Here is a 24,016-nt window from a genome sequence, read left to right on the forward strand (position 1 = left end):
AGCGCTCACAGCCCCCCCCCCCTCCCCGATTGTTCTCTGCATTTGGAAGGGGAGGGAAGGAATTATTAAATTGGGCTTAAATATCGTATTATTTTTCAAACAAAATGCATTTTAAAAAACAAAGTGCATTTTAAACAAACAAAATCAAATCATATTGAATAACATGACGTTGGTAAATTTGAAAAAAATGGTATAAGGCATAACAAATACATTTTAGAACACAGAAGCAACGACGGAAAATAAGTTACACCTATTATTTGTCCGGACCACACGTGATTTGGTTAAACGAAATAATGGTGAATGGTTCCGTCATTTGCAGTCGGACAAAAAAAGGTGTGGTGTGCCCTCTTAGGGTATTTATTATGCAATATAAATTAAGTTTTATATGTAGCAATAAAACTATAGCATAATTTGAAAGGTTAAACAAATTTTTATATTTTGCGCATTTATTCATTGATCATTGAAATCATTTAAAAATTTAGATTTTGTACAATTAAATTCTACTAAATTTATCACATTAAATTCTACTGAATGTAACAGTTTCTTGGAAACAATCAGCAATAAATAAATGTTATAACTTAAAATGTTGACTTTAGTAAGATGAAATTATAGAGATTAGAACAATCCTTATCTGTTCAGTTGAATATTTCTTAGCTCCTAGCTCAGTATTTTGAATTTTTACTTGAAGTTTAACAGCGTGATTATTTACAAAATTTCCCTTCTGTCATTAGATTTCATTCAAGCTTTTGATTTCAGTTTCCGCTTCTAATTTTCAAGAAGTTTCTTGTTTTTCCTCCAAATTTCATTCCAGTGTTTATTCTAATTTTTGATACAAATTAAACGTCTGGGACCGAATTTATCGAATTGTAAACCTTCCCACCGCCGGTTCAAATCCTGAGTCACTGATTCAAGCCCCTATCAATCTTTAACTTTAAATCAGTGATTCAAGATTTTAACCGTCGTAGGTAGTTCAGCGACCTAGCTCAAGTTTGTTAAATTCGGTCCCTGGTTTATTTCAGGAGTTAAGTTCTTGATTTTCCTTAATATATATTCCATGTATAGCTTCTGATTTTTTAAATCCATTTCATTTTTTATTTTCTTGTTCTAATTCGAAGTTGCCAGTTTCTATGATTCAGTCCAGGTTTCTATTTCTATTTTTCATTCCATTTTAATTTCAAGTATTTATTCTTATTACTTGTCTCTGGTTTAACTAGTTTTCATTCCAGTAATCTATATAATAAAACAAGACATTCGTATATATGTTCCCTATAGTCGGCCAACGGCTGGACCAAATGGGCTGACATTTTTTATGGACACTCGTGGGTAGCCTGAGTGTGACAAAGGCTAAAAAATTCGATTTAAAAAAAATCCACGGGCAACGCCGGGCCCTTCAGCTAGTTGTTTATATTTCCATCCCAGCTTTCAAATCATAACACTATTTTTAATTTCTTCATTTTGTTTTCTTAAAGATTCTATTTTCCTCTCCAGTTTTTAATTTTTGGCTTTTATTCCAGTTTATTTTTTATATTTTATTCAAGCTTCCGAGTCATGTCAGGACTAAAAGAACAACTTCAAATTGTACTTAAACAAGATTTAAAACATACATTTAAAATATACATTCATAAATGCACATTTCAATACATTTTATAGAAGACTTTGATGGTTAAAATGATTAAGATTGAAGAATGTAGTTGAAATGTATGTACATCAAAAAAGGATTCAATATTCACAAAAGTATGGATCCGATATCAAGGAAGGAAGAGGAGGACAGAGAACTGAGCCAAATTTTTAACAAACTCACAAACTACAAAGTCTACCCTGAAAGGTTCAAGTATTAAAGATTAATGTGTAAGAAAGAGAAGAAGTCAGTCAGGGGATACAACGATTGAGAGTGAGACAGATTGAGAAAAGGAGTTATACTGAGTAAGTTTCAAAGAAAGAGAAAATGAGCAAGGTTTAGATTCATATATAATAAGGTGGAGCAGGAGCATGCCTAAAATACTCTTATCTATCGATTGTCAATAATACGTCAGCTAGCAATTATTTCATATCTTGAAAAGTACGGTTAATTATAGAAGAATTAATAATAATAACATTACTAAGTGTTGTGAAATTAATCTTTTAAAATTAGAAATAAAATTTAAAACTTTAAATAAAACTTTAAATTATATATACAGGGTTACCCAAAAAAGATGAGACTGTAAAGATGACTCAAATCTCTAAAAATATGACATTTTAATCTTGAGTTTTGGTTTCTGCATTCAATTGAGTATTTTGAGGTTTTAGTAAATGAGTAAGCGGTTCTGGCATACAAGAAACCCTAAATGCAAGAAAAGGGACTATAAACAGATTCCGTACAATAGTCTCTGAAGTCTCATCCTTTGTTGATAACCATGTATCTCCCCTTTAACAGCTGTTAATAATATCATTTAAAGTTTAATTAGTAAAAAAAGGAAGTTTAACAATTCCACGGTTATTTTTCAATGACTAAAATGTCTGCAATTCCATTAATATTGTAGGGAAGAACGTGAGTAGATTTTCTGTTACTCCAAAAATGTTTTAAAATCATTAATGTAAAATATTTTTTAATTGTCTTAATCAAAAATACGAAAGGGAGCCCAGGGTTTTTAAAAGTTCAAGTACATTAAGAAATCTTTAAATGGTCTGTTATTATTTGAATTAATCATTAATAAATAATTATGTTGCAGATGGTGGTTAATGGCAACTGTGGTTATTTTGAATTTGGCAAACTATGCGCACTGGATAGCGTTCCCAGCCGTAGCGAAGAAGGCCGCAGCATATTATGAGGTTACAGGAGATCAGTTAGATATGATTCCAACTGTGAGGCAGGAAACTAGATGACTTAAAAAAATTCTTTATCTCTATGTTTAGAAATTAATATACTGTTATCCTTTCCTTTTTAATCCCGATTACTTACATTTATCTTTCTTAGAGATTAACAATACTTATACAGGGTGTCCTTTTAATTATGCCAATTTTGAAACCTTAATAATGAACAAAAATATAGATCTGGTTACATTTATTCAGTGACATCTTTAATCTACAAATATGAACGTTTTGTTATATCAATTGGTTCACTTCTTTTGCTCTAACAATTATTCAAAATGGACACCTTTCTCTTGAATGCATAATTTGGCTCTGGTACAAAAATTATCAGCAACCCTCAGCCGAGTATCTCTTGAGATTCTCTTCGCAAAGTTCTCAACAATCACTCTCTTGAAGGCTATCACAATTGGAACATTCTTCTTTCTGGTGGTGGCAATATAATATAATCCCAACTATGTTATTATAGTATATAGAGTAACTAGAAATTCAAGGCGCTTCGCGCCCTTATTTCTAGGCTTTTAGGGCGCCCATCTTATACTTAAATTGTGAACATGTTCTTTTTGTTTACATTTTAAAACAAAGAAGAAAATTTTTTTGCGGATTTAAAAAAAAAATCGCAAATTTTCAAGAATTCATATTTTTTTTGCAAAATTAAAAACCTTTAAAACTAAATTTTTTAAAATTTTTATCATTCATAAACCTTCCCTGTGGTCACGTGATGCCCCACAAAAAATTTGGCCCCGATCGGTTCAGCCGTTTTGACGTTTATTGAATGCAAACAAACAGACAAGCCAAATTTATATATAGATGGCCTTTACTAATTATACAGGCCGCCCATGTACTCCACTTCCAAATAGACGACATTGATCATTACTCATTACATAACATATTTATCATTTCAGTTATTACGTAATCATCGAACCCTTCAACATATAAATTATTCGTTATTGTAAAACCGGAACTTTCCATGCATGTTCCAATGGTATATCACAATATTTTATTTGTTTCTTAACTAACATTTTACTAGGATCATTTGCAATAGAAAATAAATTTCTGCCAAGAACTGTGTTAAGGTCATTTTTACATAATTATTAGAAAGAAATCTAATGCAAAGCTTAGAACTTGCTTTAATAGTATCATAGAAAGACACAGATCTACTAGCTAACATAGTTTTTACATGTAAACGTTGTGAAATACTTTCAATCAAGTACCTATGCGTATCTCTAGGTACATTAAAAAGAATTCTAATAGCAGTATTCCATGCTGTACACAATTTGAAACACATTGGGAACTCAAGTCCCAAATACTAGATCCATAAAAACTACAACAATAAATATTATACAGTTTCAAAATAACATCAGGACTGTTAAAATAAAATTCTGGGTTAAGGGAATGAATTTTTGGAATGAAAATAGCTCGTTTTTTATTGCAATCTATGGTCATTGAATTATCACTTTACAGAACATTTCCTAAATGTAAAAGTCATTTAGTTTTACATTTTTCGATTCGAATATTTGTACTAAATTTCAGTTTAGTAGCTTTGGCAAAAGGAATTGAGTCTTTGTCACGAATTATGATTTTCAAATCTCTTTATCTTTGTAATTCAATGCCGTAGACCTTAGATATTTCAAACTATGAATTCTGTTGATGAAAAAATCTAAGTTTGAAATATCAAAGGTTTACACCATCAGGGGGAAAAAATATAGGGATTAGAAAATCAGAGTTTGTTACAAAGACTCAATTCCTTTTCACAAATTTTCACCATTTCCTGAAGACCTGTTCTGCTAGGAGAAAACAGAATAATATCATCTGCATTTGCCATTTACCCATGTAGACACCCTTGGATTTGGCATCCAATCGATAAACAGCATAATAACTTAATAACTTTGTCAATGTATATACAGATTAGCACAGGGGAAGAAACTGCACCTTGTCTGACTCCATTTTGTACACTGAAGGTATTTGAGAACGCATTACCCCATCTAGCATTACATTTTTTATTTGAGTAAATGAACATTAAACACCTTAATGCTAGAGGTGAAACACCCCTCTCCAATAACTCCGAGAAGATCAAATGCCTTACTCAGATCCATTATTGCACAAGAATAAACTGCTCTACCAGCTCTGTTGTAATAATCCACTACAGAGTTGACTGTACTGGCTATAGCTTCTAAAAACCAAACTGAAGTTCATCTGTGGTCAGCTTATCAGAGTTTAGAATTAATATCAACTAGTCAAACCATTTTAGAATCATGCTTCAATATTACAGCACTTGGAGGTGATTTCTGAAAATATTTAGTTAGGAGAATTTGTTTTCCATTTAACTATAGAAATCCACTACTCCTTTATCGTGTGCAGGATTACATTTTCACAGGAAGACGTAATATTAGTCTTTCACAGAACAATATTTCATCAATAATAAACGGTTCTGACAAAACTGAGTAAAATTCAAGATACAAAACCTCCCTATACACTTTTCCTCCGAAAGCGTATACTGCATATTTGATGTTTGTACTGTATGATTAGACCATAATCTCATAATATCCTTGATCAGTAAACTTATACACATGGACAGGTAGCTAAGATCCAGCCCCCCTGTATAATCCCTGCGGAGCTGAGTTAATCCTTTGTCAGAAGAATAATTCTGAACAATCCAAATCTTGGGTTCTTTAGAAAATACCACATTGGAATAGGGCTCAAATGAAATAACTGAATTTGCGCACTTTTTGGTATTAAAATTGTGATATTTCACGTTCATATTTTGATTTTTACAGATTGAAAAAATTCCCAACAATAAAAAAGTTACAGCAATTTGAAATTGGCAAGAATAAAAGAACACCCTGTAGTAAATGCATTATGTATAATGAAAAAATGTATATTAACGATAACAATCTTTACTTCTCGCGACACTAGTTATGCTGCTGGAATTCCAACCTGTCTTCTTGCAACATATCTCGTGGAGTCCAGAGGACTTAAGTTTGGGATTAGGATTGGATCTATTCTTACAGGCCTTGGTGGATTTCTGTGCTGTGTTGGCACATTTCCAGGGTTATCTGTATACATACCCATCCATGTTCAGTACTGGATGGCTCTATTAGGCCAGGCTGCTACAGGCGTTGCCTGTCCCTTCATATCCTGTGTTCCTACAAAGGAAGACTAACATCATTAATCATTATTCTAATTAATTTTAAATTACCAAAGTTTTTTTTTTAATAGTAATGCTTATAGCGTTTGGGTCTTCATCTCTTGAAAAATTCTAAGTTCTTTTCTTTATGGGTGTTTGTTTGTTACCAAAAAACGTCAAAGGTTGTGTTGGTTTTCTTCTGACAGAATTTTAAGATGTCCCTTACTAAATCATATGTTCATAATTTTAAAATTTCGCATAATATTCCTATTTCCTGACATTTCTTGTCAAATTAGAAGATGCTTTTGTAGGATGTATAATAAGAGGTTTTCAATGCTTAAAAAAGTTATCCAGAAAATTGATGGTTAAATACTAAGCCAACTGTATAATTCATGGTGATGCATTACATTCTTTTTCCCACTTTTATAGCCAAATATTCAAAGTAGTTTTAATTTGTAAAATGAAGTCTGAAATTAGATCTCCCTTCACTGGTTTCCAGACAATCAGAGAACACTTGCAACTACTGTAATCGGTATGAGCTATCCTCTAGGTATAGTTGTAGGACAGGGGCTTACTCCTCTAATAATTAAAAGCCCGGATCAGATTCCTCTCATGAATATCATTTTTTTCATCCCTGCTGGAATAGGAGCAGTTCTTGGCATAATAAAAGTGAAAGCTAACACTCCACCAAGCCCACCAAGTCCATCAAGCCAGCTATGCGTAAACAGGAAGTAAGTTTTAACAAAAAGTTTTTATACATGAAATAGCCACAGGTGCATGTCACATCTAAAGCTCTGTGCAATATCTATTGGTCAGATTTGTTCCTAATTCCGTAAAGAAAGGTTCCGCCCTAATTTCCAAAGTTAATTTTGGGATTTTTATAAATAAAGGCTTCAGGAAGGTTCCATAATTCGAAAGATCTTTACGAACCGAACTTGATCCTGAAGAAATTGAAAAACCTACTTAAATATCGCCTGTAATTTCATTTCATTTACCTAATGAATGGCATAGAATGTGTGCAAAAACAAAATTATAGTAAACTTTTTTGTGTTTTGAAAATTAACAGAGAAATCAGTTATTTAAACATTTTAGATTTTATTAGAGAAGTCTAAAGAAATTGCTCCGCTTATTTTAAAGGTAGAAACATGGCAGACTACATTTTAGAAATCCCAAGACTAAGAGTTTTCGACCTTAATTATTTAACTAAATTATTTTAGCAAGGGTATTTACTAAAAAATGCCGTGCAGATTAAAAAACTATCTAAAAGTCGTCACTTCCCTTGTTTATTGGGACACTCTGTACACAAATTCTACACCCCCCTAACACAAAACCATAAGCGTCTCTCTAGTACAAATTAGCTCTTTCCTAAACGTAGAAGATATTTACCAGACATGACAGTACGACCCTTACCTCCCAAAGGGTATCGATTTGAGGTCCGGCTTTTTACATTTAAGTTTTTTTCAACCTCCAAAGGGCTCAACACAAAAGTGAGTTTTTAATCCATTTACAAAAATGTATTCTCGATAAGATTGCAAGCTTGTATAATTATGCAATAAATCAAAATATTAATCAAAACGATTTGAATAAAAAAGATTATAATAATCGTTTGAAAAAAATTTATTTGGATTTAAATCTATGGTCAAAGTAAAAATTTGCATGATATTATAAAAGCAAACTTATAAAGCATGCAATTTTTGAAATATGGGATACACATCTGATCTAGATTCTTAAAATCCTGAACACTGATGTTTAGAAATAAATATATTTTAGGATGAACTATATTCACACTTTGAAGGAGGTTTTTACTAACAAAGCTTTTGTAATAATATTCTTGTTCCTTGGGGGCGCCATGTCCTTCATCTCATGTTTAGCGACCAAGATGGAGCAGATAATGTGCAGGTTAAATTAAATCAACTAAAACACCATATTAAATATATAAAGAAAGTTTATACTGCTCACAAAATATGGCCAAACATTGATTATAACCAGAAGCAACTAAGATTTTTTTAATAAAGGGTTTACTTTATTATGTAAATAACGTGGTGTTTTAAAGTCTAGCTTTCGCTCATTCTCAATATTTATCGATTTCTTCTAATGAACTATAGAAATTATTTCTTCTGTAGAATTTTGAGCATTAACATGTGGTTTACTTAAACCCAATCCAGAAATTTCCAACTCGAGAAAGTTGATTGATAGTCGAATTCAATAAATAATAATTTTTTTCATGGTTTTCATTTAGTGTCGGTTACAGTGATGAGATGGCTGGTCTAACATGTTCCATTGTCATCTTCTCAGGAGCACTTGGAACCGTTCTCTTTGGAGTAGCAGCAGAGAAAACGGGAAGAATGGTGGAAATAACAAAAATATGCTGTTTTGGTTCCATTATTTGTCTCCTTGTTCTCTCCTACCTCCTCCTCATGCCAGATGTAATGGGGTATATTATAGCAGCAAGTGTACTCCTGGGTGTATTCACATTAGGAGTCTTTCCTTTAGCCCTCGAGCTTACTGTAGAGGCTACGTACCCAGCTGACCAGGTTTTTTAAATTTTAAATATTTATCTTAATATTTTTTAAATCTTTTGCAGATATGAATTGTACAGTGTACAGTGTACACTGCACAATGTACATTGTAAATTGTACGGAATTATAGTTTGACAATATACTATGTAAGGAATAAATGAGATACATATTCTTTAGGACGACTAGTGCACAAATCTTTAATTACTTTTTAATTTGAGCCATTTATATTTTGACAACAAAAATTAATTTTATATCAATTAACCAAGCTTGCCTTACAAAGAAAAAATTTTAGATTTCAACTTTACAGAAGACATTATAATTACAAATGCACGTCATTATTCTTTGTCTTCCAAAAAGCTAGGGTATACAGATATTTCTAATGTCCGGTTTCTGAACTATAATGTTAAAAGCCAAAAACCGAAAATTCTCAAATAGAATCCCTTTAGGCCACCGTTACTTGTTTTATATTCCTCTCCTCAGCAGTACAGGGAGTTCTACTTATGGTTACAGAAAATTGGTTAGGCGACCCTCTACCAGACAAATACAAGGCATGTATTTTAAATGCTGCGTCGAGATTACACAGTTTAAAGGGGTGTGCAAATTGAAGCAATCGCTTCCCCTAAGCATTGCATTTCAGCAATTTGTTCACCGCTGAGAAGTTTTTGGGTACGCTCACGCGCTCATCGGTTTTAGAAGGAAGTTTTACAAAAAATATGTACTTACAGGGATGAGGCTTTATTGACGACGTGAAATTTTTTGAATACGATGAAAAAAAGGCTAATTCCTTAAAACATTGCCGTGAACAATACTGGCGCACATCCTAGAAATCCAAGGAAGTACAGGATTTCGTTTGCCGGACAACTTCTTTTTAAATTAAAATCGTTGATTCGAACAAAAAGTAATATTTTTTTAAAAATAAATAAAGGAAATAAATCAAGTATTTATTTCGACCTCAATCGTATAAAAATAAAAATACTCATTTGGCACCTCTGATTTGTATATTTAAAGGCCAAATGAAAAGTTTTATTTAAAGTACAACTATAGGTCAAGGAAAATAAAAATTACAAAAATTGTACAGTCCAAAAGAGACACATCACACTTTATTAATATTAAGTAACCAAATCTGTAATTTTGTTTCCCTATAACTGGAAATTTATTGTCTTTTTTGATTGATTAAGGTCGGATTTTGCTTGTTTATAGCCATTGCACTTACGTTGAGAATATACCTAACCTTGCTTGTTCTAGACGATAGAAACATGTTCAATGGGGCACGGTGTTGGAGATGAGGAATCAGGGTTCCTTGAGCCCAAGGATTACACAAACTACCTTCTATTTGTTGTCTTATACGTCACTATACTCATCTGTATCTACATGTTTTTCTTCAAGACAGAGTTGAGAAGAACCAACGCCAACAATATCAGGTTAGTTATCTTCTCAATTGTTGAGGCAACATTGAATACGTAAACACATTTTAGATTTGGATAATGTTACATCGTCTATACGCAATATCCCCTCTACTGAACTTCTGACCTACGACAGCTGATTATTTTGTATAAGTTTAGGTTAAGACATTTTCTGGGCCGAGCGCTGCGGCTAGGACAGGTTTGGAGGCCAAGCGCTGCAACCAAATGTCCGACTAGCAGACTATATAACCACGTGCTAGTAGTTCGGAAGTGTAGTAAAGCGGATGTGCGTAGGTCGCAAGATACACTATCGAGGATTTTACACAATTTTCAGCATGACTTCTAGGTCCTAATCCTCCTAACCGTCATATAAAGCAAGCTTCCAACTATATATCTTTATATTAAGGAAGAGTATGCAGATTGCAAAGTTTAGATCAGATATGGATGTAGAAAGTCTAATACCTGGAGGGATGACAGTTGTGAGAGCAGTTTCTCCACGAAAACGACTCATCACGTGCTGATAACCCCTCGTTAACAGGAGTCGATGAATTTAGTCATGAAACTAAGCAGTAATTTTGAAAATATTAAAGAAAAATGTATCATTTCCCAGACATGAGCAAACCTGTAAGCGACATTAAATATTCTACACGGAGCTCTCATTAAAATAAACTTCCGGTTCAAATTAGTTAAATACATTACATGCAAAACAATCTGTCTAATATTTAATTTTTGTAAATATATATTTATTTATTATTATTCAACTTAGTTTACGATACACGAATAGTATTAGAAAACAAGTTTTAAATGAAGTAAAATTACATGGAAAGCTGAACTAAGGAGATATTTAGATAAAATGATGAGGTTGAGAGGATGAGGAAAAACATATCATAACTATGAGAACTACGCAACGGACATGGCAGGGCGATCTCTCTCCGCAATGAGTTCTGAGTTGGCTGAACTGAACCCAGTTGCTCCCCGCTGGATGTAGATAATATCCTTCTCCTTCAAACTTTGTCCTGAAAACAAAAGTTAAAGCATTTTCGTTCGAGACTAATTCCGCAAGGATTGGCCTTAATCAATTTTCAACTAAGTTTTTTTCTTCTAGAATTGTAACTGTCCGAAAATCAAAAAAATAAAGGTCTAGCTTTTCAATTTATATGACTTGGATTTTTTTCTGTTCAGCTAAATTTTGTCTGATCCATGTTTTCCAACGCGACTTCTGAAAAATTAAATTTAATCTATTTTATGTACTTCTGTCCTTCCAAGATAGCATGATTGTTGTTCTGTAAATATAAAGTTTTGCATCTTTTAACTAATCTCTTACAGTGAAGCCCTTAATAACGAATACATCGAAAGAATTCATCAAATGTCGTATTCTTCACTTTCTGATAATGGAATGTTGCTGATATTTAGTTTTTTTAATTAAATGATTATATGGAACTCTTAAAAACTATTCCCGCATATTCATGGCTATTAATTTATTTTCGCAAATACTGAAATTTACGTAATATAGTATAAAACTCATTGAAAAATTGTCAAGGCGACATTTGATAAATTCTTCCGATGTATTCGTTATTAAAGGTTTCACTGTAATACAGAATTCCTCCCCCTTCCTAGAAAATAACTCTGAAGTCTCTAAGTCTCAAATCTCTAATTTGTAGCAGAAGGGCTTAATGTGCCTGTACTTCATTCCCATAATTTGGTCCTTTGCCTGATAATGAATTTAAATTGCAGGACTAATGTGGTGTTAAAATATTTCTTGATAAGAAATAATTTAGTTTGAGTTAAAATCAAACACAGCACACTAAAGCGAAATTGAAAGATTGTTGGTCTACAATATTTATTTGCAAATTCCCATAAAACAATTATATTTATCAAGAGCTTGCTCTTAGTTTCATTTGATAAGAAGTCTAACCTGTTAGAGGATGCTGCCAATCTTTCTTAATGATTTTCTCAACACAGTCAACGGTAACTACATGACCTGTTGGACGGAGTACAACACAATGAGATGAATTGTTCAACACGTCTCCCGTAACAGCACACTGATATCTCTCCTCTCTACAATCATTTTACATTTCAAATTGTTTAATACGCATATAAATTGTAAATGAATCGACTAGGATTTGAGTAAAAATTAATCTAAAATCAGGATCCAAAAATGTTTATAGATTTCTTGATCCTTTTAGTTAAACCTACTTCAGGTTCAGGTCTGCTGTGTTATGTGTACACTGCACAACCCTTATTATTTTTGCCGCATTTGGGGTGTTTTAAACTTGATATTTCATCTAAAACGCCTTCAAATGGCAGTTTCTGCGCTAAGCTAACAAAATTATAGATTTTAAGGAGAAAAAACAATTTATGCACACATTCTCTGTATTTTATGAAACAAATGATGAAACTGATTAAACTTGTATCTCTTTTTAATGCAGAATTGTTAACAGTAATATCTCAGAAGTGCCTGAGGTTATATGATCAGACCATAATCTTTAGTTTCTCCAGATATCCAGGATGATTTATCCGGCCCAACCTTCCAGAGAATGCCAGAAACTTGTTAAAATCTTGATGAATTGACTTTAGATACGTGATCCGTGTAATAAATTCCCAGGTTTAGATGACATCAAGTTCAGAGAACGCCTTATTCAAACTACCAAGAATCCCAAAGATGGAATGGATATCTCCTGAACTATGGGTTTGGAAAGAGTTCATCCCCTGAATCATGAACCTTATAATTCTAACCATGGAATATTTCATCTATACCTAGAAGTTTATCATCCAAAGCTTGAGAGAATATCACCTGAATTGTTGGGTTTATCATCTAAACCTTGAAGTTTTTCTCCTCAATCATCAAGCTTTTTAGTTAAACTTTACAGTATATCAATTGAACCTTGGAGTTTTGTATATATATTTCAAAGTTGGTCACCAGAACCTTCGAGTATGTCATCTGAACCATGGCGTTTTTATCTAAACCATTTAAACCAAAGAGTTTTTCGTTTGAACCATAGATTTTTTCATTTCAACCATGGATTTTTTCATTTCAACCATGGATTTTTTCATCTAAACCATGGTGTTATCATTTTAACCAAGGAATTTTTTTCTCCTCTAAACCAGAGTTTTTTTTATCTAAACCAAGGTGTTTATCATTTCAACCATTGAGTTTTCCATTCAATGCATAGAATATTGATTTCTTATATAAACCATGGTGTTTATCATTTAAAACATGAAGTTCTTCATTCAAGCAGTACTTAAGATTCATTTAATCTGGATGCGGATCCGGATCTGGATCCTAGTTTATATTTTATAATGTTTTATTTTTTAGAAAACGTTTTCAACGGATTTCGAAAATTGTGAGTGGTGTGCGGCATTCTTTCTTAGATAGTTGCGCAAGCGACAAGAGAAACAAACATTATAAAATATGAACTATATACAATTGTGGCGAAAGATAATCGATGACTATAGGTTGTAATATCTGAATGATTTGTTTGAAATTAAATTGATTTTTTTACGGTCTATGTCGTGTTGCAATAATCTAAACCAAGGTGTTTATCATTTCAACCATTGAGTTTTCCATTCAATGCATAGAATATTGATTTTTTTATATAAACCATTGTGTTTATCATTTAAAACATGAAGTTTTTCATTCAATCAGTACTTAAGATCCATTTAATCTTGATGCGGATCCGGATCTGGATCCTAGATCCGCACTGGGAAAAAGTGGATACGGATCCAGGTTATTTCTTTAAAGGGGGGGGGGCAAAACGTATTATTCTTCGGAAAATTAAAACAGTGATAAAACATAACTTAGAATTGTCGTAGAACGCTGATTTTTTGCACGTGAACTTTAAATTATGTGTTGTAACTGTAAAATTCAGTTTTATAAAAATCTGAGCTAAAGTGCACGCGCACGCGCTTTTTGGTGGAAAATGTTACTTTTTTTCGCATTTTGGCAATCTCGACACCATGAAATGAACTTGAATTTGCAACTATATGCTTTCAAACATGTAATCCCTGCGATTCTAAACTTTTCAATTTAAGCATTATTCAAAACAAAAGTAGCATGCGATAAATCTAACTACAGGTAAATTGGGACGAGGAATTCATCTAATCTGACATCGAAAATGGATTTTTTGTACCCTGTAAATTGATATACAGCTCGAAGAATATGTGGTTAGATGATCCTAAACGTAATTGCTGGCTACTAGCGCGCCGATCAGAGTGCTCTAACTACGTTTTTGACCCAAGAAATAGAATCCCCGTGCCTAATTACCTATAAGACATGTAAAATGTGTGGCAAGATGACCCATAAAGTAACTCTGCACGGCTACTAGTGTGCCGATCAGAGCGCTCCAATGTCTATTATGACCACAGAAATGAATTACTCGTCCCAATTTACCTGTCGTTTGATGTATTTGTATTTTCTAAAATGCGCGCGCGCGCGGGGGATTTGAGAATTTATCGCGCAAAACTGTTCAGGGATTACATGTTTGAAAGCATCTTAAAGCAAATTCAAGTTCATTTCATGGTGTCAAGATTGCAAAAATGCGAAAGAAGTAACATTTTCCACCAAAAAGCGCGTTTAGAGAGTAATTTTTTTTGAAGTTTTTGGTTGATATTTTGCCCCTTGGATCCGGATCCGTGGATCCGTATTTTCCAAAATCTTGCAAATGCGGATCCAATGGTTCTGGATCCTAAGTACTGCATTCAAACCATGTAGTTTATCACCCGAACCATGGAGTTAACAATTCTTTATCATCTAAACCTTGGAATTCATCATCTAAACCACGGATCTAAAGTCATCTCATCAAGATTTCAACAAGATCTGATTTTTTCTGGAAGGTTGGACCGAATAAAACATCCTGGATATCTGGAGAAACTAAAGAAGACTGTCTGCTCATGTAACATCAGACACTTCTGAGAGATTTTTATTAATATTTCTGCACTAAAAAAAGAAAGATATTTAATTTAATTCCTCATTTGTTTAATAAAATACAAAGAACGTGTGTATAAATTGGTTTTTCTTCATGTAATCTAAATTTTGTAAGCGTAGCGCAGAAACTACCATTTAGACGCGTTTTAGACGAAACATCGTTTTATAAGACCCCCAAAACAGGGCAAAAATAAGATGGGTACTTCTAAATATTTGTTCTAAAATAGTCGTGCTAGAATATATTGAACTGTCAAGCATCTGTGAAATCAGAACTGAAACCTGAATTTCTCCAAATCTTAAATGTGGATTTTCTCAGGATTCCCTCGGTTCCGGATTTAGATTTTTTACATTTTGAACTCAGATTTACCCTCTCTTTAACATAGAATTAATTTCATGCCTGAGCACAAACTTCATGCCTTGAACGGGTTAAGCCTCACTGTGTCTGTTTAGGTGAAATTGAACTTGGCCAAAGTGTACTAGGCAAAATGTATAACTCTATACATTGTTTCATTTTTATTGTTTTTTCTTTGTGTTAATTGTTTAATTCGTAAAGCGTAGACAATTCCTCAAATGGCAAAATGATATGTGTAATTTAACACCAAAAATTTAAATTTAAAACTTTCCCACTAAAACAGAATCTAAAATAATTATGCAACTGTGGAATAAACTACAATACATGGTTTTTAAGATAAAACCTAATATTTTTTAAATGAATCTGTTTTCAACGTTTACCAATTACAAGCCAACAACCATACAAAAAAGTTTAATATATATAATTATAATATACATATATGAGGTAAAATAAAATTAACCTGGCGATGAGGCTACGCTTATCGTCTGGATCTCTGGCAACTGTCCATTGAACATCTACAAGATCCTTTACTCGAATTGGTTTCCTCGACATAGGACAATAAACTGTTTTATCCGGCTTTTCAACCTTACTCTTCTTTGCCTGAAACAATGTAAACTCTGAACGCTGTGATCAAGAAGTATGGAATACTTTATTGATTATATGATTATAAATGCATTGCAGACCGGTACTTAATTAAATTTTTTCAAAGATGTATTTTTACTTAACTAAATTTAATAAGACCAACTTTTTAATTAATAAAAAAATACCCGTTTTACATTTTTTGGCATCCCAAAAAGATAACATCAAAATTACGGGGCCGCTCTTATGAAAAATCTGTCCTTATTTGATAAATTCACACCAGTTAGTTAAGGTTTAGAGCATTGTTCATTTACTACTTCATACTACAATAAACTACCTGAGGTCCACAGCTAGGTAACCAAAAGGCTGGAAGTACCCTCTTCCTGTCTTCTGTCATGTTACTGATTTCTGCCCCATCATTTGTCTAAATAAACTGAATAAAATAATGTATGTAACTTTTTAACCAAAACCAATATATTTTCACCTTCTTAGCGTCTATGCGTTTGGTTACAATACTTTTCTCGGTTTCTTCAAACTTCTGTTTAAGTTGCTCCTTCTCTGCTGCAGCAATATCTCTAAACATAGAACACTAAAGATGTATGTTTTTTGGCGGTTAATACCAGTAGAATTATACACAAGGTGTTAAGTGTTAATGGTCAAAACCACCACGTATAAGGGACAGACATTTTTATAATGTTATTTAATCAAGCACAATATTCTAGATAACTTCTAGAATTTTTTTAAAGACTTAAATTTCGCTTTTATTCAAAATTGATTTTGATCAAAAAATATAAAAAATATTATTTTTTGACAAAGTTATTCAACTAAAAAAGCGTGCTTACGAACCAATAATGTGGAACATGATTTATTTTTTAAGTAAGTAAAGTGAAAATTCTTCCCAAACTCAGTTATATACAGTTTATCAAGACCTTCAGAGCCATCAAACGAGTTTATAAAATGTTTTTAACATACTGAAAATGGAATGCGACAGATATTAAGATTTAAATTAAATAATTATATGGAGCTAAATAGAACAGTTTGCGCATATTTTATGGCTATTTATTTATTTTTACAATTACTGAGATTTATGTGTAATAATATAAAACCAATTGATAAATTGTCAAGACGACAATTTATGAATTCTTTCAATGCCACTGATGTTCTGGGTTAAACTGTAGGCCAATTAAACTTAAGTTTAGAAGGTACATATTTAGAAAAAGGCCTTGTCGACTTTTGCAGATTATTCTCTTCCAAGGGCGCTAGAAATTTGTATGGTTATTTTTGGCCCTAATATCTAATTTGTCTGCCCAAATGTACAGTAGGACACTTCACTCCATCGGATGGAGTAAAACGTAACGTTGAACTTAATGTTTGATTTCTTTTACCAAAAGTTAACCAAAGTTTATTTTATTTATTATTACACCCTTGTCTTTTAAGGCTTTTCACACAATTTTTGCATATTAATATCATCTTGCCGCAAGAAACAAAAAATAAAAAAATAATGCTCAAATTGTTCTGATGATCTAGCAAATATGATATTTCTAACCATTTTTCAAATACTGTCAGGTAAGCTAAGAAAAACTAACCTAATTTTTTTTTACTTATCGAGTTAAAAACATGTCTTAAATTGGTCAAAAAAAACTTAGTTGAATGAGGTTAATTATTTCCCTCTATGAAACCATTTTCGTGGTTTTGACCATGTTTAAAAAATTAATCCTCCCGCTTCCGAGACCAGGCTCATTTGAAAATAAATAATTTAAAATGTATACAGGGTGGCCAAAACATTTTTGAAAAAATCCGTACATAACTCCGTACATTTTCAGAGCAAATACGTACAATCCGTACATTTTTTGGAAAAAATGTTCATTTGAAAAAAAATCCGTACAAACAGTACATTTAAGAAAAATAAAACCTTTTTTGAAAAAGCACACATCAAAATTAAATTTTTCTTCTTCAATTTTTCATTCATTGTCCTTTATGTTCATGTATGAGGGTTTAAATTTCTTCAGCAGATGCAGTCATAACATTGCTTTTAAATCAATCTGTAAAAATTACCTTCATACATATTACATATATATAATAACAAGTAAATTAGGATGATAATGAGAGGAGAAACAANGAACATATATAAAACGTTAACACTTAACTTTATTTTAATCATATATAACGAATGATTAGGAACCTGTAGTTCCATATTAAAAAATCATTTATATTTTTACAGAGTAAAACACTTTAAATAAATACAAGTTCCCAAATGAATAAAAATCACAGAAATGATGAACTATAATAAATACGTAGGATTCAGAGGATAAATCATAATTTTAATCATAATTATTCTTTAGACAAAATGATGATTAAATATTTGAAAAGGAAATGTTCAAATAGATAAAAATTATTCCTATTATAGCTACTGACATTAAACATTATACAAGACGCGTTACAAAGAAAGTTTGGAAAATCTAAAAAGAAATTTAATTGTAAACGATCTGGAATAAAATAATTATTTCTAAATCTAGGAGTTATGTGAAATATTGCCGGTCAATCATCAAGAGGATTTGTGTATATTCAAATTGCAACCTACACAAAAACATTGATTCAGTTTAGTCTTACTAAAACCAACCTGAACTCTTCCATTTCCGAGTCCTTCTGTCGGTCATATTCTGCCATTTTCTTCTCATATTCTTTCTTTTTATCCAGAATAAATTTGAAAATGGCTTCCTAAAATAGAATTGAATTCAAGGGTATATGTGTTTAAGAATGACTTCCCTCCCCCCGGTGCATAATTTTCGAAGCTAAGGAGAACAAATTAAAATAATAGTTGGTTTGTTATAATATACCTTGTCAAAAATCCACCCTTGTGGAGTTATAACAGGTCTTGAGGTTGGTTGCAGTGTTAAAGAACAGCAGTCAAACCCCTTCACGGCATCCTTGCCTAGACGCATGCGCTCAGCTCCATAACCAGCAGCTTTCTGGTCTTTCTTTCTTTCAGCATAGCTGTACACAGCAGAGTTGGTACAGTTAAGTCCGTGACGGGTCATTCTGTAAAACGCAATTAATAGAATTAATATAGTTCTACTTAAGAAAAACAAAAACTTTTGAACATTTAACATCAACGATTTTAAGTTAGACTCCAAAAAGTAGTGGCTCACCAAACAGTATTTTGCAATTTCATTCATATATCGATGAGCCTTTTTATTGAGAAGAATTATGGGCGGGTGGCCGGAAGCCAGATAACTCCAGATGATTGTTTCAAATATAATCTTACTTAAAGCATCAATAACAGTTCTACCCATTTCAAGCAAGTTTAAGAGGGATAGATTCTTAGATAAAGAAAGTTATTGGAAAGGAGTAAGGTCAATAACTAGAAAGTGAGGAACTTTCATGGCCATCGACCATGTCAGAAATTTTTTTTCTTCTAAATAAATATAACCTTATCGGAAGTTTTTTTTCTTCTAAAATATTATTTGGGTCAGGATTTTCTGTCACACAAATTTAAAACCGTTAGCAACATTTCAAAATCAAAGAAAAATTGCGAAGAAAATGATTCGGGTTACCACTGCATGAAAACCCCTATCGTATTCTATTAAACTAGGCTTTTAGGGCGCTTCGCGCCCATCTTCTAAATTAATTGTGAACATGTTCTCTTTGTGTACATCGTAAATTAAAACAAAAATAATTCGCGTATTTTCACAAAAAATTTCGTGGATTTTCAAAATTTTCAAAACTTTAATGAATATTTGAAAATTTGATCCTTCATAAACCTTCCCTGTGGTCACGTGATGTCCCACAAAAAAATTGGGCCCGATCGGTTAAGCCGTTTTGACGTTTATTGGATACAAACAAACACACAGACAAACGGATATAAAGACAGACAAGCCAAATTTATACATAGATGTCTCGTTTACAGGAAGTCCTATCAGTTGGATGTCCTATTTATGTACTTTTCTCTCACTCTCTTAAAAAGTTAATCTATGAAATATCTGTAAATGAAGTTTTCCAACACTCAATTCAATCGATCTTCTAGTCTAATTCTTACTTGTACTTTCAGTACATTGGATTTTAAGAGTTGCAGCAAGTATCTTTGTACTCTGTACAAATGTATGGGGGAAGGATGGGGACAAATTTTCAATAGTAAAAAAATGTTGTCCCTAATTGGTTTAATAATTTCGAGACGGATCGTAAGATTCCCTTATTGATATATTTTTACGATTTTCTCTTCGCTCTTACTCACAACTTTTTTTAAGTAGCTCTCAGTTCGTCATTACTTTAAACTTTTTGATATTTTTTTCCAGCTTAGTTCTAAAAATTTCAATGGTATATGTCACGCACACACCCTTAGCTGTAAGGAAGAAAAAGTGAAAAACCAACCCACCCTAAATTGTATTTTGCAGAGAAAAATAACTAAACGTTAAATAATAATAATAATTGTATGATTTAATTACAATAAAGTTGAAATTTTTGAATTATTTCTCAAAGTGGCACCATTTCATGCCATGAAAAAATTGGCCTTTACTTCTAAGATCCATCAAAGACCTCAGTAACAAAAGGCCCGGATGTCTGTTATCTCTTTTTTTCAAGTTTTGTCCATGATATCCAGAATTCTGGGTTTAAAAGTATAGCACATTTACACCTTGGATATAAAAAAGCCCCATTGGAAAAAATCTTAGGGTTAAGATCTCTGTATACAAACATTAACTTTGGAATGTTACTTAACGGAGAGATTTTCAAATATTCCACTTAGTTTCATGCCACATAAAAGGATTTCTTTCTAATCTCTCTTTTTAATCGTTAACGGCACTCTCTAATTTATGACTTGAAAGTGATCTACGGAACAAGGGAAAAAAGGTTAAGATTTAAGAATATGTTAATTCCAACTTACCTTTAGTTAGATCAGACTTAAAGGACCAACTACTTGACAATCTTGATAATCTGAAACAAACTGTTTATGAAATTAAATTAAAACTGGATTATTCACTAAAATATTTTCCAGCATAGAATTAAGAACATATATAAAACGTTAACACTTAACTTTATTTTAATCATATATAACGAATGATTAGGAACCTGTAGTTCCATATTAAAAAATCATTTATATTTTTACAGAGTAAAACACTTTAAATAAATACAAGTTCCCAAATGAATAAAAATCACAGAAATGATGAACTATAATAAATACGTAGGATTCAGAGGATAAATCATAATTTTAATCATAATTATTCTTTAGACAAAATGATGATTAAATATTTGAAAAGGAAATGTTCAAATAGATAAAAATTATTCCTATTATAGCTACTGACATTAAACATTATACAAGACTCGTTACAAAGAAAGTTTGGAAAATCTAAAAAGAAATTTAATTGTAAACGATCTGGAATAAAATAATTATTTCTAAATCTAGGAGTTATGTGAAATATTGCCGGTCAATCATCAAGAGGATTTGTGGTGTCTCGATTCTTGAGCTAATCTCAAACCCTAAAATAATAAAATTTGATTAACATGATAAATAACAAATATAGATATCCTCAAACTATTCGGCATAACAGGATTTGTTTCTACTTTATCCTCGTCCTCACAGGGGACGTGAGGATAATAAAAAAAAACTAATTTCCCCTGGATTGATAATACTTCACCTGTAGGTGCTTCTGTTGTTCATCCAGAACTGTTGAACTGAGAAGCAAAGAGTGACGAGGTATAGTAGAGCAGCAATCCAGCAGTTCAATGCGTTCTGATTATATCCCGACTCCATTTCCTTCCTTAGCTCACTAAGGTCAGTGTATTCCTCCTGGAAAATATATTCATAGAATACAATCCGAATCCATTTTAATATCGTATCATTACCCATTCATACAGCAAAAACTAGTCACACAACCAGTGTTTCGGATCCATATCATTTTGATTCGGATCCGGATCCGCGGATCCGCATCCGTGATGATGGATCCGGATCCGAGGTAACTTTTGATTCTGTGAATCGGATTTTCCCTATTAAATGTTATGCAAGGTTATAATTTATAAACTATAGTAATCCTAAAGTTAAAAATGTCGTCATTACTATTATATAAATGTAAACATTAAATTATTAAAGATAATTTTGAAAAATTTTCGTCATGTAAATAATACATTTACGAACCATTTTGATTTATTTATTCCATGGTTTTGGTTAATTTTTGGCGCTACCCGGATCCATATCAACGTTTCCTGATACGGATCCGGATCCGACCAAATGATACGGATCCGACCGGATCCGGATCCGAAACGCTGCACACAACATCCATTAGGTCCACCTTAAAGGCAATTTAAGAAAATCTACGCGTTTTACTTTGTTGATAACGATTGAGTAACCTCTAACAAATTTTGATCAACTTTTTTAAAATAAAATTATTTTTTTTTATCAGATATTGATGAGCTTTGAGGTGGGGTGGTATGTGTGTAGAACAAGTTCCCACTAGATAATTAAAGCAAATTTTTCATCCACCAGAAAGTGGATTGGTGTCCACTTTGGTAGAACCCAGCGCCTCACGCAAAAGATATTGCAGAATTATGGCTAATGAAGAAAATTAAGATTCTTGTACCATGAAGAGAATGTGACGTGAACCCCCAATCCGTGGTCCCTGGAAGTAAACCTCTATGTGACCGATTCTTGGAAGTATACCCCTATATGTGCGATGTCCCTGTAAGTTAAGGTCCCTACATGAGTGGTTTCTGAAAATGAATCCATACAATCGTAGTCCCTGGAAGTAATCCCTAAATGCGTGATAGGTATTTCCCAGAAGTAAACCCTATATGTAAGTATCGCAAACCCTTCAAAGTAATGTATGCAATATAACTACACTCAACAATATTTTTATATTAAAATACTTAAAGTAAGTCAGTCATTTGAGCAAACATAACCAATTACATTAAAAGTTCTCACAAGTCTGAATCAAATTATGTTCAAGGTAAGGTTAATGAGGAAAGGTTTTAGAGGAAATGTCACAGTTAGTTTGGCTCATTTTCAAGCTATTTTCAATAACGTGAATAATCGGATGGGTTTATTTCATTAACTAAAACCAAATTGAGGTCTTTGATCAAAAGATATTTATATTTGGACCACAAATAAATTCATAAATCAACCATCTGGAAAAATTATGATAAAATATTGGGAAAATGGGGAGGGGGGAAGTGATCTAAAAGGCGCAACTTCATTATAATATTTGTAAAAGTTATTTTCCTATGCAATTTTATTTAACAAAATTACATCCCGATCGAGGCCTGTGTACATGTAAATGTTATATAAGTTTCAATTAGACTTGTTAAACCCCTAAGTTGCCTTGTTTATTTCCTTACTTATTTTTATTTAACAAAAACTACAACCTAAGAAGGGGCCTGTGAACAAGCTTCGACGAGCAAGGAAAAAAATGGGGGAAAATGTTTATACTACTGAATATTTTGATAAACAATTATAAATTTTATTATACAAATATCCTTGATCTAAACCGTATATATTCAGTATCCATACTAAATAAATTCTCTTAAATAACGACACTATCGGACTAACCTCCAGGGGAATATCTTCAATGAGAGCTACACTGTGAATGTAGAAGAAAACTCCCATAAGAGATAGCTGAAGGATTCCCCAGGCCGAGATTACAACTCCACACAGGGATAGTTTAGGTCCACACAAAGGCATATTGTCTGAAAGAATTTCGTTAGGGGAGTGTCTACTGGTACCTAACTAAACTAAAAACATATTTAAGGCAATCATATTATTTACCATTGAATTTTATTTAATTAAAGACAATTTTCATTTTTACCAAAATAAATTAAATGAAACAGATAAATATGGTTAAACTTAAAATATATAAATACATCATCTGACAGAAATATAGAGAGAAAGAAGCTTTAATTAGTCACTTTTACTTATGAGAAATCCTATCCTTAAAAATAGGTAAAGTTTTAAATTTTGTAAGTCAGAACCTTTCCCGTGTTGCGATAAGGAGCCAACTATTTTTTAAGCAATATGATAAAAGAGATGGTCGAGAAAAGACTGCGGGTAAGTCCTAGATATCGCTTTATACAGTCATAAGACATGCGCAACTTCCCTCTGAATGCCGCTGGAAATATTATGCGTTGGAATGTTACATCATCGTCTATACGCAACATCCCAGCTACTGAACTTCTTACCTACTAACTTTCCGACCTACTGCAATATGGGACCTACGTCAGCTGTTTATTTTTGTATTATTTGAGGGATTAGGTTAGGTTAAGACTATTTCTGGACCGAGCGCTGCG

General features: G+C 32.4%; 3 protein-coding genes across 4 annotated transcripts; 1 reads left to right on the plus strand and 2 right to left on the minus strand.

Annotated features, from left to right (window-relative positions):
• The first annotated feature begins 1,625 nt into the window (after positions 1 to 1,625).
• Positions 1,626 to 10,649, plus strand: LOC111701994 (major facilitator superfamily domain-containing protein 7-a). Its single transcript, XM_023473507.1, has 9 exons — positions 1,626 to 1,825; positions 2,709 to 2,846; positions 5,761 to 5,998; positions 6,449 to 6,702; positions 7,742 to 7,870; positions 8,211 to 8,505; positions 8,937 to 9,038; positions 9,736 to 9,911; positions 10,300 to 10,649. Exons 1-9 carry the CDS (start codon positions 1,701 to 1,703, stop codon positions 10,412 to 10,414), a joined length of 1,572 nt encoding a protein of 523 aa, XP_023329275.1. The 5' UTR covers positions 1,626 to 1,700; the 3' UTR covers positions 10,415 to 10,649.
• LOC111701995 (nitric oxide synthase-interacting protein homolog) lies at positions 10,615 to 20,723 on the minus strand. Its single transcript, XM_023473508.1, has 8 exons — positions 20,628 to 20,723; positions 18,586 to 18,787; positions 18,369 to 18,466; positions 16,233 to 16,323; positions 16,086 to 16,172; positions 15,630 to 15,769; positions 11,809 to 11,951; positions 10,615 to 10,909 (listed from the first exon to the last, which is right to left on the minus strand). The coding sequence occupies exons 2-8, from the start codon at positions 18,784 to 18,786 to the stop codon at positions 10,794 to 10,796; spliced, it is 876 nt and encodes a 291-aa protein (XP_023329276.1). The 5' UTR covers position 18,787; positions 20,628 to 20,723; the 3' UTR covers positions 10,615 to 10,793.
• LOC111701996 (ribonuclease kappa-B) lies at positions 17,879 to 23,439 on the minus strand. 2 transcript variants are annotated; one of them, XR_002765324.1, is made up of 4 exons: positions 23,283 to 23,439; positions 21,379 to 21,530; positions 21,143 to 21,220; positions 17,879 to 18,260 (listed from the first exon to the last, which is right to left on the minus strand). XR_002765324.1 is itself a non-coding variant. In XM_023473509.1 (3 exons), the coding sequence occupies exons 1-3, from the start codon at positions 23,412 to 23,414 to the stop codon at positions 21,214 to 21,216; spliced, it is 291 nt and encodes a 96-aa protein (XP_023329277.1). In that variant the 5' UTR covers positions 23,415 to 23,439; the 3' UTR covers positions 20,761 to 21,213. The 2 variants fall into 2 exon arrangements, 1 of the variants encoding a protein (XP_023329277.1); XM_023473509.1 differs by lacking the exon at positions 17,879 to 18,260 and having other exon boundaries at positions 20,761 to 21,220.
• Between the last annotated feature and the right edge of the window lie 577 nt (positions 23,440 to 24,016).

This window comes from Eurytemora carolleeae, unplaced genomic scaffold, assembly GCF_000591075.1.
Source record: "Eurytemora carolleeae unplaced genomic scaffold, Eaff_2.0 scaffold433, whole genome shotgun sequence".
NCBI lineage: Eukaryota > Metazoa > Arthropoda > Copepoda > Calanoida > Temoridae > Eurytemora > Eurytemora carolleeae.

Coding starts and splice junctions, on each gene's coding strand:
- LOC111701994 (XM_023473507.1), top strand. CDS start 1,701: ATGTACATCAAAAAAGGATTCAATATTCACAAAAGTATGGATCCGATA. Junction 2,847..5,760: donor GATATGATTCCAACTGTGAG/GCAGGAAACTAG, acceptor TCGCGACACTAG/TTATGCTGCTGGAATTCCAA. Junction 6,703..7,741: donor CAGCTATGCGTAAACAGGAA/GTAAGTTTTAAC, acceptor AATATATTTTAG/GATGAACTATATTCACACTT.
- LOC111701995 (XM_023473508.1), bottom strand. CDS start 18,786: ATGACCCGTCACGGACTTAACTGTACCAACTCTGCTGTGTACAGCTAT. Junction 16,173..16,232: donor AACGCATAGACGCTAAGAAG/GTGAAAATATAT, acceptor CAGTTTATTTAG/ACAAATGATGGGGCAGAAAT. Junction 10,910..11,808: donor TTGGCAGCATCCTCTAACAG/GTTAGACTTCTT, acceptor TTTTGTTTTCAG/GACAAAGTTTGAAGGAGAAG.
- LOC111701996 (XM_023473509.1), bottom strand. CDS start 23,414: ATGCCTTTGTGTGGACCTAAACTATCCCTGTGTGGAGTTGTAATCTCG. Junction 21,531..23,282: donor TTGAAGATATTCCCCTGGAG/GTTAGTCCGATA, acceptor TATATTTTCCAG/GAGGAATACACTGACCTTAG.